The 14,435-nt window shown below is 41.5% G+C and overlaps 1 protein-coding gene across 1 annotated transcript in view; it reads right to left on the bottom strand.

Annotated features, from left to right (window-relative positions):
* The window catches only part of TBC1D19 (TBC1 domain family member 19), a 193,265-nt gene that overhangs the window by 137,135 nt on the left and 41,695 nt on the right, over window positions 1-14,435 (bottom strand). The window contains exons 7-9 of the mRNA XM_068278357.1: window positions 13,588-13,651; window positions 11,301-11,347; window positions 6,276-6,386 (exon numbers count right to left, since the gene is read on the bottom strand). Coding sequence (XP_068134458.1) covers window positions 6,276-6,386; window positions 11,301-11,347; window positions 13,588-13,651 — 222 coding nt within the window. The remainder of the gene's footprint in view (window positions 1-6,275; window positions 6,387-11,300; window positions 11,348-13,587; window positions 13,652-14,435) is intronic.

The raw sequence follows: 14,435 nt of genomic DNA, 5'->3' as shown, positions 1-14,435 counted from the left end.
AATCTACCAATTCTGCTTGAGGGATACAAAAAGTGCTGGAAAAGGACACTGGTATGGCAGTCCATTAATTTGTGATCTATCTTAACAACTCTCTTGTTAATTGTGGCAATACAATTTGTGCTTGGAGAATCACTTTAAACACGAATAGCAAGGAAGAAAATCTTGTGAAATAAATGCAGAAAAAGTACAGCAAACCTTTCCTCGCATTACTTTGTGTAAATTACCAGTTTTAGAATAACTATGTTCTCTTCATATGAGGAAAATCGCCCACCCATTACTGGAATGGCACCCTAACCAGCAATGGTCAAGTTATCATGGGAAAAAGTGAAATGATCACAGCGCAATCACTCATACACAGTGCATTTGTCAAGACATTGAAGTGTTAGGTTGAAAAAGGGTAATTTTACTTTTACATGAAATATGTGATTTCTTTGACAGCCAAAGGAACTTACGGCTGCCTCCTCTGGACCAGCGCTTCACTGTGAAATGGCAATTCAGATTTATTGCCCTGTGCATTAAAAGGTCATAGAAGGATTTACTCAAGTTCTCAAACTAGTTTGTAAAAAAGTTCTTAAAATTAACTTGATAGATATAGTGTGTGTGTGTGTGTGTGTGTGTGTGTGTGTGTGTGTGTGTGTGTGTGTGTGTGTGTGTGTGTGTGTGTGTGTGTGTGTGTGTGTGTGTGTGTGTGTGTGTGTGTGTGTGTGTGTGTGTGTGTGTGTGTGTGTGTGTGTGTGTGTGTGTGTGTGTGTGTGTGAAAATAGGGGGGGAAGGGGGGAAAGATGCATTATTTCTCAGTTTTTACCAATTCCAGTTTAAAAATAAAGTGCTACTGTACAGTAGATAAAAGTCACAAATGTTATTTGGCTATTTCTCCCGTTTATCACAAAACTTAAATGATGTTGGAGGAGATTTTAAACTAGGCTCTGGGGGGAGGCGGGAGGATAAAGTCTCAATATGTAGACAAGATAAGGTAAAAAGACAGTGGGAGCCTAACATTATGGGGGGTGGAGAGGGGGGTGGGGACAGTGTAAAGATTAAGGAGGTTGGTAAAACTTCAAGTAGCCCATTTCGTGTAAACAAAATTGGTAAATGTGTTGGTAAAAATATAAAGTGCATGGTAACCAATGCTCGGAGCCTTGCAAATAAAATAGACGAACTAGAGTTCATTCTGAATGACAAAGGCTATGGCATTGTGGGAATAACCGAGACATGGATGGATGAAAGCCATGACTGGATAGCTAATTTAGAGGGATACAATGTGTTTAGGAGGGATAGAACAGGGAAAAAAGGTGGAGGGGTTTGTCTCTTTGTTAAGAATTCTTTTACAGCTGTCCTCAACGATGAGATGGAGGAAGATTGCGAAGATGTGGAGTCCGTTTGGGTAAATATTCATGGTGGAAATAAAAGTTGCCAATTGCTTATTGGGGTATGCTACAGGCCACCTCTTATTAATGAAGCTGCAGAACTGCAATTACTACAGCAGGTTGAAAAAGCTGCCAGTAAAAATGAGGTCATAATTATGGGCGACTTCAACTTTCCAGACATTGACTGGGGTATTGAGGCTACCCATTCTGGTAAAAGCAGCAGATTTCTGGCAGCACTACAGGACAATTACTTGACTCAAATGGTAACGAAACCAACTAGGGGGAATGCGTTACTGGATCTGATCATTTATAATAGACCAGATAATGTATCAAATGTGCAGGTTCAAGAACATTTGGGAAATAGTGATCACAACATGATAACGTTTGAGCTGGTGACTGATAGGCCACGGGGCAGCGGGACCACTAAAACTATGAATTTTAGAAAAGCCAAGTTCAATCAAATTAGGCAGGCACTAAGTTTGGTGAACTGGGATAATGTACTACAAGGGAAGGACACTGAAGGGAAATGGCAAGCTTTTAAACTTATTCTCAATCAATATTGTAGTATGTATATCCCATATGGAAACAAAATGTCTAGGAATAAAAAAAGGCCTCTATGGATGAATAGAAAGGTTAGGGATAAAATGAAGAGGAAAAAGAATGCCTATAAGGTCCTAAAACAGGAGGGGACTGAGGCTGCACTAAGCAATTATAAGGAGTGCAATAAAAATTGTAAAAAAGAAATTAGGCTGGCAAAGATCGAAGCTGAAAATCAAATCGCTAGGGATATCAAATCTAACCCAAAAAAGTTTTACAAGTACATCAACTCTAAAAAAAGAAAGGTTGACTGTATAGGAATCCTAAAGGATGAGGGTGGGAACTCAATGGTGGATGACCAAGGTAAGGCAGAGTTATTAAATGCTTTCTTTGCTTCTGTCTTCACAAAGGAAACAGCACTGTTGCAAATTACAGAGACAGAAGAGTCTCAATCTTCTAACTGTAATATTAAATACTTAACGCAGGAAGAAGTAAAGGCAAGACTAAATAAATTAAAAATAGACAAGGCACCTGGCCCGGATGGCATGCATCCTCGGGTCCTAAGAGAATTAAGTTCAGTTATAGCTAAGCCCCTTTATCTTATCTTTTGTGACTCTCTTGCAACTAGCAGAGTCCCAGTGGATTGGCGTACAGCCCACGTTTTCCCATTATTTAAGAAGGGCAAAAAATCTGATCCAGGAAATTATAGACCTGTAAGCTTAACATCAGTTGTATGCAAACTATTTGAGGGGTTACTAAGAGATACTATACATGACCTTATAGTAGAAAATAATCTTATTTCTCAGCATCAACATGGGTTTACTAAAGACAGGTCCTGTTTGACTAACATGCTCAGCTTTTATGAGGTAGTGAATGCTAATATGGATATTGGGAATGCTGTAGATGTGATATACTTGGACTTTGCAAAGGCCTTCGACACTGTTCCCCACAGAAGTCTGGTGCAAAAGTTGATGATGCAAGGACTGGGGAAGAGTTTGTGTGCATGGATAGGAAACTGGCTAATGGACAGAAAACAAAGAGTTGTGGTCAATGGATCGTACTCAAAATGGGAGACTGTTAGCAGTGGGGTCCCACAGGGGTCTGTACTGGGTCCAGTGCTCTTCAATTTATTTATTAATGACCTAGTAGATGCAGTAGTGAGCAATGTTGCTATTTTTGCAGATGATACAAAATTGTGCAGAATCATCAACTCTCAGGAAAATAGTGTCATATTGCAACAGGATCTGGATAGGATGGCTATATGGGCACATACATGGCAGATGAAATTCAATGTTGACAAATGTAAAGTCATGCATTTTGGTCGTACCAATGGTCTAGCACCATACAAAATAAATGGGATACAGTTAGGAACATCAAACTTGGAGAAGGACTTAGGAGTACTCATCGACAACAAGTTAAATAATCGTACTCAATGCCAAGCCGCTGCAGCTAAAGCGAACAAAATTTTGGGATGCATTAAAAGGGAAATAAAAACTCGAGATGCTAGCATAATATTGCCCCTGTTTAACTCTCTAGTAAGGCCACATCTGGAATATGGAATTCAGTTCTGGGCACCACATTACAAAAAAAATATTGCAGTTTTAGAGCAGGAGCAGAGACGAGCTACAAAATTGATACGTGGGATGGAAGGTCTCGCTTACCAAGAAAGGTTAGATAAACTGGGTTTATTTAGTCTAGAGAAAAGACGCCTTAGAGGAGATCTAATTAACATGTATAAATACATCAGAGGGCAATATAATAGCTTGGCGGATGAGCTTTTTGTCCCTAGGCCTTCTCAAAGGACTAGAGGACATGAGCTGCGCATGGAGGAAAAACGTTTAGCCATTTATTTAGGAAAGGGTTCTTTACAGTAAGAGTGATTAAGATGTGGAATGCATTGCCACAGGAAGTCGTTATGGCAAACTCTATACCTGCATTTAAAGGGGGCTTAGATGCTTTCCTTGCGTTGAAAGACATCCATGGCTACAATTACTAGGTTATGCCTAATGATGTTGATCCAGGGATTTTATCTGATTGCCATCTGGAGTCAGGAAGGAATTTTTCCCTTTTGGGGCTAATTGGACCATGCCTTGTGGGGGTTTTTTCGCCTTCCTCTGGATCAACAGGGGTATGTGGGGGATGGGCTGGAGTTGTACTTTGTACTGGTTGAACTCGATGGACGTATGTCTTTTTTCAACCAAAATAACTACCGTATTTTTCGGAATATAAGACGCACTTTTTCTTCCCCAAAACTGGGGGTAAAAAGTGGGTGCGTCTTATATTCCAAAGGTACGGTATTTTTGCCCCATAACATACTTACCGGATCCTGCCGCCGCGATCCTCGCCTCCTTCGTCTGTCCGCCGTCATCCAATGTCGCAGCAGCAGTCATCAGAGGGTCCAGCAATCCCATCTAGTATCCCCGACTGATCCCCGCTCTTTAAGTGTCCAAGTCGCCGGCTCCTGTTCACTGCAGCCATGCTTGTATGCAGGCTCGCGGTGATCACCCGGTGATTACGCGATGCTGGGGCCGCCTTCCTCCATAGTTACGGCGTCCTCTTCTTAGATACAGTGACCCCTTCTGTGTGACGAGCGGCGCATGTGCGCCGGGGTCACGCATGACGTCAGGCGCACGTGCGCCATTCGTCACACAGAAGGGGGCACTGTAACTAAGAAGAGGACGCCGTAACTATGGAGGAAGGCGGCCCCGGCAGCGCGTAATCACCGCGTGATCACCGCGAGCCTGCATACAAGCATGGCTGCAGTGAAGAGAAGCCGGCGACTTGGACACTTAAAGAGCGGGGATACTGGATGGGATTGCTGGACCCGCTGATGAAACCTAATGGGACCCTCAGATGACGGCTGCTGCGACTCTCGGGTGATGACAGGCAGATGGAGGAGGGGAGGATCGCAGCGACAGGATCAGGTGAGATGCAGCAGGGGTGTAGTGTAGTGTAGTTTGGGTTGGCTGGAGGGGTTACTTAGTGAAGTGTAGTGTAGTTTGGGTTGGCTGGAGGGGTTACTTAGTGAAGTGTAGTGTAGTTTAATTTGGCTGCAGGTGTTAGTGAGGGAAGTGTAGTATACTATAGTGTAGTGTAGTTGTTGTAGTAGGGGTTAGTGAAGTAATGTGTAGTTGATGGGGGCAGCAGGGGTAAGCGAAGTGTAGTGTAGCAGGTGTTAGTATAGATGGGCAGTGTAGCTTAGATAAAGACAGTTTTTGGGGAGTTAGAGGTCCATAAGAAGCCCCTGCACCATAGACGCACCTAGGTTTAGTTTATTTTTTTTTCCTGATTTTTGCCCTCTAAATCTAGGTGCGTCTTATATGCCGGAGCGTCTTATATTCCGAAAAATACGGTATGTAACTATGATGTTCCTGTTACAATTACTGGTGAAGATATTTGATTCTGAAATAAATGTGAGTTTTTGCTACAGTGTGTACTTTTCACGTTTTAATGGTAGAAGTTAAGGTGAAATGCTAAGTGAGGGTAGTTAATAATTTTATCATGCAGACAGTGTGGTCTTAAAAGTGGGTGTGGTCTTAAAGTGGGAATGGTTAAACAGTATATGTTATTGTAATGGTTATCACTGCAACCCTACTATTAAGTTTGAGCCTTGGACCCCCCCCTTAAAAATATTTCCCAGCTAGCCTAGTGGCATGCTCCTCTGGCAGGGTCGGCCAATGTTCTCCAACACCAGAGATTTCAAACTGCGTCGTTATATCTGCCATGAACCGCCTTTCTCCCTGCCTGGGCCACCCACATTGGCTAAAATGGCCACCGGAGGGTGCCCCAGGGTGGAGATGGCCAGTTTATTAGGACTTGCACAACTGGTCTTTAGCTTGGAACCCCACCCTCTTGACCAAGCCAGCTTCACAGTCAAAACATGTTGAGGTCGAGCCGGCCTGACACCCTGCAGCCACACTCGTATCACACTGGTACCATTACCTCTCCCAGTGGTACATCCCTCTGTTGCTTCCTCCAACGGCTGCTGGTTGGACTAGGATGCAGTATATCCTTTGCCAGTCTTTGCTCTGGGCTGCTCTGCATGTGGACTGGCGGTTTGGTGAGGCCTCCCCAACAGAAGCACCCTTTACAGTTCCTCAATGGATCCATCTGCATGTGCTGTGGCCAACATCTATATCAAACAAGACACCCAGACCCTGGTACTGTATGCCTGTTTATCTATTCCTCCGCTGCTGCAGCTGGCTGCCTCATCTTATACTGCTTTGGCTGTGTACTTTACATCAGGACAGCTTGCCTGGTGAACTTTGATATAAATATACAGTGTATTTTTTTTACTGCATGGCCAGACTGTTGCTTTTGCCTACTTTTTACAAAAAAGAAACCCCAGTATTTATTACTGCCAAGACTCACCAGTTCAGGGATATCTTTAATTTTCAATGGAACCTGAATCAGGCCAAGATGTGTTTTAAAATTAGTTTGATCCCCAATATCATAGTTTGGGTTACGAAGATTGATTAGCACCTATAAGAATAAGAGACAAATAATATTATTACACAATCAAAACATTTTTGTAACTAGAGAATTAGCAGTTGCCCAACTACCAGGAAAGCACCCTCTTGCAGTTGCTGGAAAGTCTGGGGCAGATGGTGGCATGATTTCTCTCCTTCTGGTAAAACACCTGCTTTCCGGTGCTATTCTGGTCAGGTGACAAGCAGGGATACTTGAAAGCTATAATTGGTGGCAATTGTGTGTTTGGCTACAGCAGACGAGCACTTACCGACGAGTCCATTCTGCTACTACAAGAGCCAAATGTGTGCCTTCCCGATAGTTGTGCCAAAAAAACACTCCGATGCCCCATAGCTGCAAGTTTATATTGGGTAATGTACTGCCGAAACACAACCATAACTGTCGCATCAGGTCCTTTTCACACTAGGATTTGTTCATTACGGTGTGTTACCCTTTTTTATCGCAGGGTGACGCTAGGACATTGAAAGTCCATGGGACCTTTCACACTGGATGTAATCCGATGCGCTGGAAGTGGCGCATCTGCCGCAACAGCATCCGGGCATTGTCGGGCAACACGCGTGGCAATGTGCAGTGGAACGGAAATTATGTAAGTCTATGGTGAAGCAGCTTTTTTTTTATTTTATTCGTGGCAGCGTATTTTTTAAATACACTTTCATGCAATCCATAATCCCACCACAGGAAGTGAGCGCTAGAGATCCTCACTTCCTGTTTGGCTGTCAGCTAAAAGGGTGTTTACCTCGCAAATCCCCGAAGGCTATTTTAAGTATTGCGGAGTGATACGATCATCCAATCAGACCACACAGTTACAGCCGCTTTACAGTGTGAAACAAGCCTCAAACTTAACTGCTTCATTATATGGTGGAATGGCAGACACACTAGTGTGTGGAGGTTTGGGTGGGGGGGGGGAGGGAGTTGCCTGGTGGATGGGTAATGGGTACTTAGGTAGTGGATCTATATTTTTCCCCTTGATACGGAGTAGATCCGGAGCTATACAAAAGTTCAGTCTGGCAGTCTACTGACTGATATTAAAATAAAAGATTCTCCTACAATCAGTTAGTACTGATCTGTCAATAATCAGCTAGTAAGTAAATTGAAATAGGTCTGCCTGATGTGGAAAAGGTGCGTCATATGTTCCAGCTCTATGGTAGGTGGATGTTCCTATCTAATTCATCATCATTCACCTGCTATTATACTCTGTGGTTTGTTTCAGCATTTACAGTACATCTCTGTCAGATCTCCACGCAAGTTCCCATTACGGGTTGTCTTTTAAATAGGACTTCTGAGCTTGAGCTGTGTTGGATAGTCTTCTCTTAATGCCTATGGCTGACCTCACACTGACAGTGGAATTAATCCTGGCTGACACTAACACAAACAAATTAATATAGATAATGACACCGAGACAAAGGGATACTGTAGATGCTTGCCAGCGATCCTACTATGCTGAAAAGCATTTACAGATTCTAGCCAGGACGCCGATTAACCTCTTGCAATCCATTTACATTTAATTAAATCGGCAGTAACTTTATCATTATTTATGACAACTAAATGATGTATAGGAATATTGTAGATGAACACAAAGTTTTTCCGCTGCACCAGTAGTTCAGGTGAAATACAAAAAGACTTTTATTTCTTCAATCCAGCATCATGGTGAATACATATAAAGCTCACGCGTATCGGAGCAAGACTGGCTCCTTAATCATAGCTGACATCTATGAGTAACACACAGTTTATATAGAGAGGTGAACCCACCCGTGGGTGTCACCCAAGTTCTTAAAGGAATATACACATACATTTAAAATAGTGCAGACTACTCCAATACAAATATGTATAAAAATGTATATTAAAAACACAGACTATTGCACCACTCCAAAAATGTATTAACATGTGTCATAAAGGCAGTACTGAAAGATTAATATCTTATATGCGTATAACACATATACATACACATAAAGGTGCTAATGTCCCCCACAAAACATGTATGCGCCATACTATCTCATAGATGAAAATATTATTCATGGCGCTTATACCCATACATGTATAACCATACTTCATGAATCAACATCTTATAAAAAATAGAACATACTAAGATCTAGTTTTGAATTTAGTCCCAAAGGCGGACGTGTGCCTTGCTTCCAAATCCAAAGGCCCTCTCGTTTTAACAGGGTTCCATATACGTCACCACCCCATACAGAACGTGAGACCCTTTCAATCCCTTGGAACTGGAAACCAGTCATATCTCCTGAATGTGTGTACAGAAAATGTTTGGACACATTAGAGACATGTGTAATGTAGGCACTGTTCCTCAAACATCTACCAGCGCTATTATAATGTTCTGCAATCCTTTGACGCAATGGTCTGGTAGTACAGCCAACATATTGATAAATAAATAAAACCGCTAGAATTCTGACACTTGCAAATAGCACAAGTGATAAGATACACCACATTGCTAGTATTGCAATTACTATATTGTCTGATGTCATACTTAGTCTGTTGAGAAAACGAAACAATTTCCTGTGTCTGTTTGTGAACATTACAGTAACGACAGGTATTATAGCCACATTTATATGACCCTTTGTGTAACAACCAAGTAGGAGTGCGTTTCTCACTGCTCACAAACAGACTGGGTGATAGAGTAGTTCCTAAAGTAGGGGCGCGTCGAGAAGAAAAACCACATCCATCTGTAAGAATAGCATATAGTTTGGGATCTGCGTGGAGTACAGGCAAATATTTTTTAATTGTATTTACGATTTGGTTATATTCCAGACTATACGAGGTGACAAAGTTCACCATTTTATTCCGTTGCTTGTGTTTTCCAGCAGAGTCCAAAGAAAGGAGATCCTGTCGCTGTTTCTGTAAAACCTGTGTCCTCGCTCTCTCTATTAAGTCTCAACAAGATCCAATTCCTCATTCATCATTGTAGGATTAGAGCAATTTCTCGGTGCTCTAATCATTTCTCCATAGGGGACAGATTTCAACGTATGTTTGTGGTGGTGGTCTTCACTATGTGCTATAACTCCGTGGAGATCAATTATCTAGATCTCACTATGAGAGGTCATGAGATATCAGGCAAAATCGAGACCAAGACATTTAGAAAAACGTGTGCCGGGAACACGCTGCTATTAGCATCGAGTAGTGAGCGAGGCTATCGGCAAGACTTAATAGAGAGAGCGAGGACACAGGTTTTATGACTGGACACAGGAGATATGACTGGTTTCCAGTTCCAAGGGATTCAAAGGGTCTCACGTTCTGTATGGGGTGGTGACGTATATGGAACCCTGTTAAAACGAGAGGGCCTTTGGATTTGGAAGCAAGGCACACGTCCACCTTTGAGACTAAATTCAAAACTAGATCTTAGTATGTTCTATTTTTTATAAGATGTTGATTCATGAAGTATGGTTATACATGTATGGGTATGAGCGCCTTAAATAATATTTTCATCTATGAGATAGTATGGCGCATACATGTTTTGTGGGGGACATTAGCACCTTTATGTGTATGTATATGTGTTATACGCATATAAGATATTAATCTTTCAGTACTGCCTTTATGACACATGTTAATACATTTTTGGAGTGGTGCAATAGTCTATATGTTTTTAATATACATTTTTATACATATTTGTATTGGAGTAGTCTGCACTATTTTAAATGTATGTGTATATTCCTTTAAGAACTTGGGTGACACCCACGGGTGGGTTCACCTCTCTATATAAACTGTGTGTTACTCATAGATGTCAGCTATGATTAAGGAGCCAGTCTTGCTCCGATACGCGTGAGCTTTATATGTATTCACCATGATGCTGGATTGAAGAAATAAAAGTATTTTTGTATTTCACCTGAACTACTGGTGCAGCGGAAAAACTTTTTGTTCATCTTTGATATACTGCTATGATTTCCTGCTCCCACTGGTCTGATGAGTGTGAGTGTAACAGCCTTTTCTCTGTTTTTACCATAGGAATATTGTGTTTTGTGGACAAATGAAGACAGTATTTGTTTCAATAACTCCCATATATTATTTCACTTCACTTTAAAAGGAATCCGTTCTGAAGTCAGAGCACTGTGACATTTCTGTCCCTTGTACCTCCTTTATGTCCCCAGTGCCCCCCTCTGTGTCACCTCTGTGCCTTCAGTGCTCTCCTCTGTGTCACTTCTACCCCCCCCCCCCCCCCCACACTGTGTCACCTCTGTCTCCTTGTACCCTCAGCAAAATGCCATTTTACCGGTTTTAAAAATTGGTTTTCTCAAAAACTACGTTGCAGGAACTATAGCAATGCAAACATACTGCTGTAAGCAGTGGCTGGATAGTGTAATGGTTAAGGGCACTGGAGACCATGGTTCAAATCTTGCCTCTTCCTGCTCAATAAGCCAGCACCTCTTCAGTAAGGAGTCTAAGGGCAAGACTCCCTAACACTGCTGCTGCCAACTGAGCACACTCTAGTGACTGGAGCTCGAGGGCTTTGAGGCCGCCAGAAGAAAAGCGCATCATCAATGTAATTTATCTTGTCATGTCTAAGGTTGTTAAATGGTTAATGTACTAGGAAGGAGGAGGCATCCCACAGAAGACACAATAATTAAAAACAGGTGAAAATGGCAAGGAAAATACAGCTGTTACATGCACGCGTCTTGATTCTCATTGTCCTGAAGAAGTGGGCTCATACCCATGAAATGTGTTGTCTTGTATCGTACTTTATATAGAATAAAGTATTTCTTATCACCTTTCTAGATGTAAACCTTTTTCTTGCCATTTAACCAGTTTTAAAGGGATCCTGAGCAGAGAGGACAGCTGAAGTGAGACGTATATGAAAGCTGCCATATATATTTCCTTTTAAACAATGCTTATTGTTTTTAACATAAAAAATATGTATCAATGAACAAAGAAGGTTGCATGTGACTACAGCATTTTGCATACCTCAAGAAAATCCTTAGGTGCATAAACTGGTCTAAAAAGGCTCAAATCTGCAAAAAGAACAAAGATTAAACCAATTACATACAGCAATGAATTGCAATGAATTATATGACATGAAATACAATAATTTAGTTGTGTTTAGTTTGTTTCGAACCTCTGTTTAGTTTTGACTGTACAATGGAGCATTGGTTTCGGAGACATGCTTATGATCCAAAGCACTGTTACATCAAAGCGAATTTCCCAAGGGTTAATGGAAACTCAGATAATTTTCTCCACAATCCAAAAACATTTATAGAAAAATATTTAATACAAATGACTGTATAAAGTAAAAATGTAAAAAGACGTTCACTACAACTGTACAGAATGATTGCTATTCCTCACCTAAGGAGGGGGAAGTCTCTGGGTCCTATAGAGCCTTCCCTCTCCACCCCGGTCCCCTCGTTCCACCGCAGGCTCTCCCGTTAGCAGTTTCCGACCAATGGGTCGCAGACTGCTCTCTTCCACAGCGGGAGACTACGGACGTCTTTGGGAACCCGAGTGCTCCCTGAAGATGGGCGGATTCATAGTGCGCATGCATGAGTGTGCTCTCACACACTCGCGCATGCGCAGTATGGGGGCGCCCACCTTCGGGTGCTCTAGGGCTCCCAAAGCCTCGGGTGGCAGGTGATTTGAACGGGGGACACGGCGCTGAACCGAGGAGACCATGAGAGGAACGGAAAGGCTCTACAGGACCCAGAGCCTTCCCCCTCCTTAGGTAAGTATCTGTATTTTATTTTAAATAGGCTTCGGGTTTGCTTTAATAAGGAACTTATCTAATGGCGGTTGCTTTTGCCCACTTTTGAGGATTGTGATATTTGGAAATGTGACATTTTACAATCACTACATTCAAATAAAGTACAATCCTGCAGCGTCAACGGGAGAAGACTCCTCGGCTCAGTTGTAGTGATGTGACGCACATCTATGTTCTGTGCTTGTATATCAAGGCATTGCTTGCTCAGCAAGTCAACATTTCATAAAATATTTTTGATCAACTTACAAAGCGCTCTAAAACCAAGTTACTTGCAATCCAAGGTTTTACTGTATACAGTAATTCTTAACATTACTAAATGGATTTAAAGCAAAACTAGGCAACAGAAACGCAGCCTACATACTGTGAACATAATCACGCAATGAAACACGCCTTAATTCAGATAATCGTGTTGCATTCACATGCAGTGTGAATAGAAAAAAACTGCACTCGCAGTGTGTTTTCAATCATCACAATTTAAGTAACACACATAGGGACTAAAAAGATAATTTTCACTTATACTTAGTGAAAGATTAAAGTGTGTAAGTGACACTGAAGCGATACAGTATAATGAATTGGTTGTGTAGTATGGATAATTAATAGAACATTCGTCATTTTTATTTTTAGATAAATAGCTATTTTTATAACATTGCATCATTCTCTAATCATTGCAGTTTCCACAATCCCTCAGCATTTTAAATGATTTCACAGAGCAGGCTACTGACCCTTTGAACTTTTCTCTGCAGAAAAAACATAAACAAAGAAGAAACAATGAGAGACAGTTAAGAAAAGTGCTTCAAAAGACAGCGCTGCCCACCACTTTGTAAAGTCGCAGAGCTCAGAGAAGCACTTTTGCATAGATAACAACTGAGGTTTCTTAACTCTTCCTGTACTGGAAACAATATGAGACTTATATCTGTGCTAATAATGCTTTATTTCTTAGCAGTACTATACATACAAATCATTACATAATATGTTTATTTTCACTTCAGAGTCCCTGTAATACCATCTTGAATTACAGTCTTGATGGCCAATAGACCTTATTATATTTTTACTATTTATCTATACTGTTTGGAGGCTGTATGTGTTTATTGTTTTATTACTCACTAGTAGACCGAAGCCCATTTAAAAACGGGCTCTAGGTCTATTTTTTTTTAAGTTTGCACCCGCGCACGCACCGGTCTGCCCGCACGGCTGACTGGCCCCGTCCTCCAGTCCTAACTGCTGTCCGAGTCCGTGCTGCGCACAAGCGCAGAAGCAAAAAGCACGGACCCAGCTACACAGGGACAGCGTGACGCAGGGACACAGGGGGTTTTATTATAGAGGATACACAAAACATCAACACATCCCACATCAGTATACTGTGTAGAAAAATCCCAAACGTCAAACTGTATCCAAAGCTCAAGAGTGTAATACACCTTGTTGACTTATACAAATGTCCACAGTTTAAAGAATCACTAAAAGCAGAGGATCGACAGGATACAGAATACAATCAAACTATACCTGGTTCATCTGTTCCCATTTCATTCCATTTATTAAGTAATTCTTTCTGTTCACCAGCCGGCCTCTGAAAGTATATACTATGTAATTATTCATGGGGAACAATAACATTTAAAAACACACAATTTCTAACCTGGGGAGAATTAGACAATTAAAATATAACTTTTAAATTTCAAAGAGGTTGCACTGCTGATAAATACATTTATAATTTATTACTATCAAGAAGTCACGGTACAGGTAAATATAGTGGATCCTCAGGCTTATAGTACTGTCCAGGCACACAGGGTCAACCTCTCAACTACTTGCTAATGGTACTAGTTGGCCTACATATAAGATAAATACTCCACCACCAATACTACATGTTTCACCCCATCAATGGGGGACTTCGTCAGGGGAATAAAGTGCCCAGCGATAAGGTGCCAGTGCTAAAAAGTTAAACAAGTACATTTAAGTATGAAAAATAAACATTCCTTCGGCTCAATGTCAGCTGCCTCTCCTAGGTTAGAAATAGTGCGAAGTTAATTAATCAGGATTTGTGTGCAATGAACAATAACATTTGCCAGAAGCATACATACAGCAAAATTCTGACACAGATCTTCAAAAATTAAAACCCTAGTTCACCCTACCAGTATGGCTAGTATCACCTGCACCATTAGCCGAAGCACTAACCGATCCGCTAGCGTATTGGGGGCCCCCAACTCACCGTCTTGGCACTGCAATTTAACCTTGCGTTCTGAGAGAGCACCTGGTGAAGACGTTGCACAAGTCAACAGATTTGTCTTTAGGCATCACCTGTTTCCCTTTACATCTCACATTTGCAAGTTTGGGGAGTTCAGGTTACCATATGTTGG

The sequence above is a fragment of the Hyperolius riggenbachi genome, chromosome 1, assembly GCF_040937935.1.
Source record: "Hyperolius riggenbachi isolate aHypRig1 chromosome 1, aHypRig1.pri, whole genome shotgun sequence".
Classification (NCBI taxonomy): Eukaryota; Metazoa; Chordata; class Amphibia; order Anura; family Hyperoliidae; genus Hyperolius; species Hyperolius riggenbachi.
The sequence above is the reverse complement of the archived record's forward strand: the minus strand, read 5'-3'. Positions and strand labels throughout refer to the sequence as shown.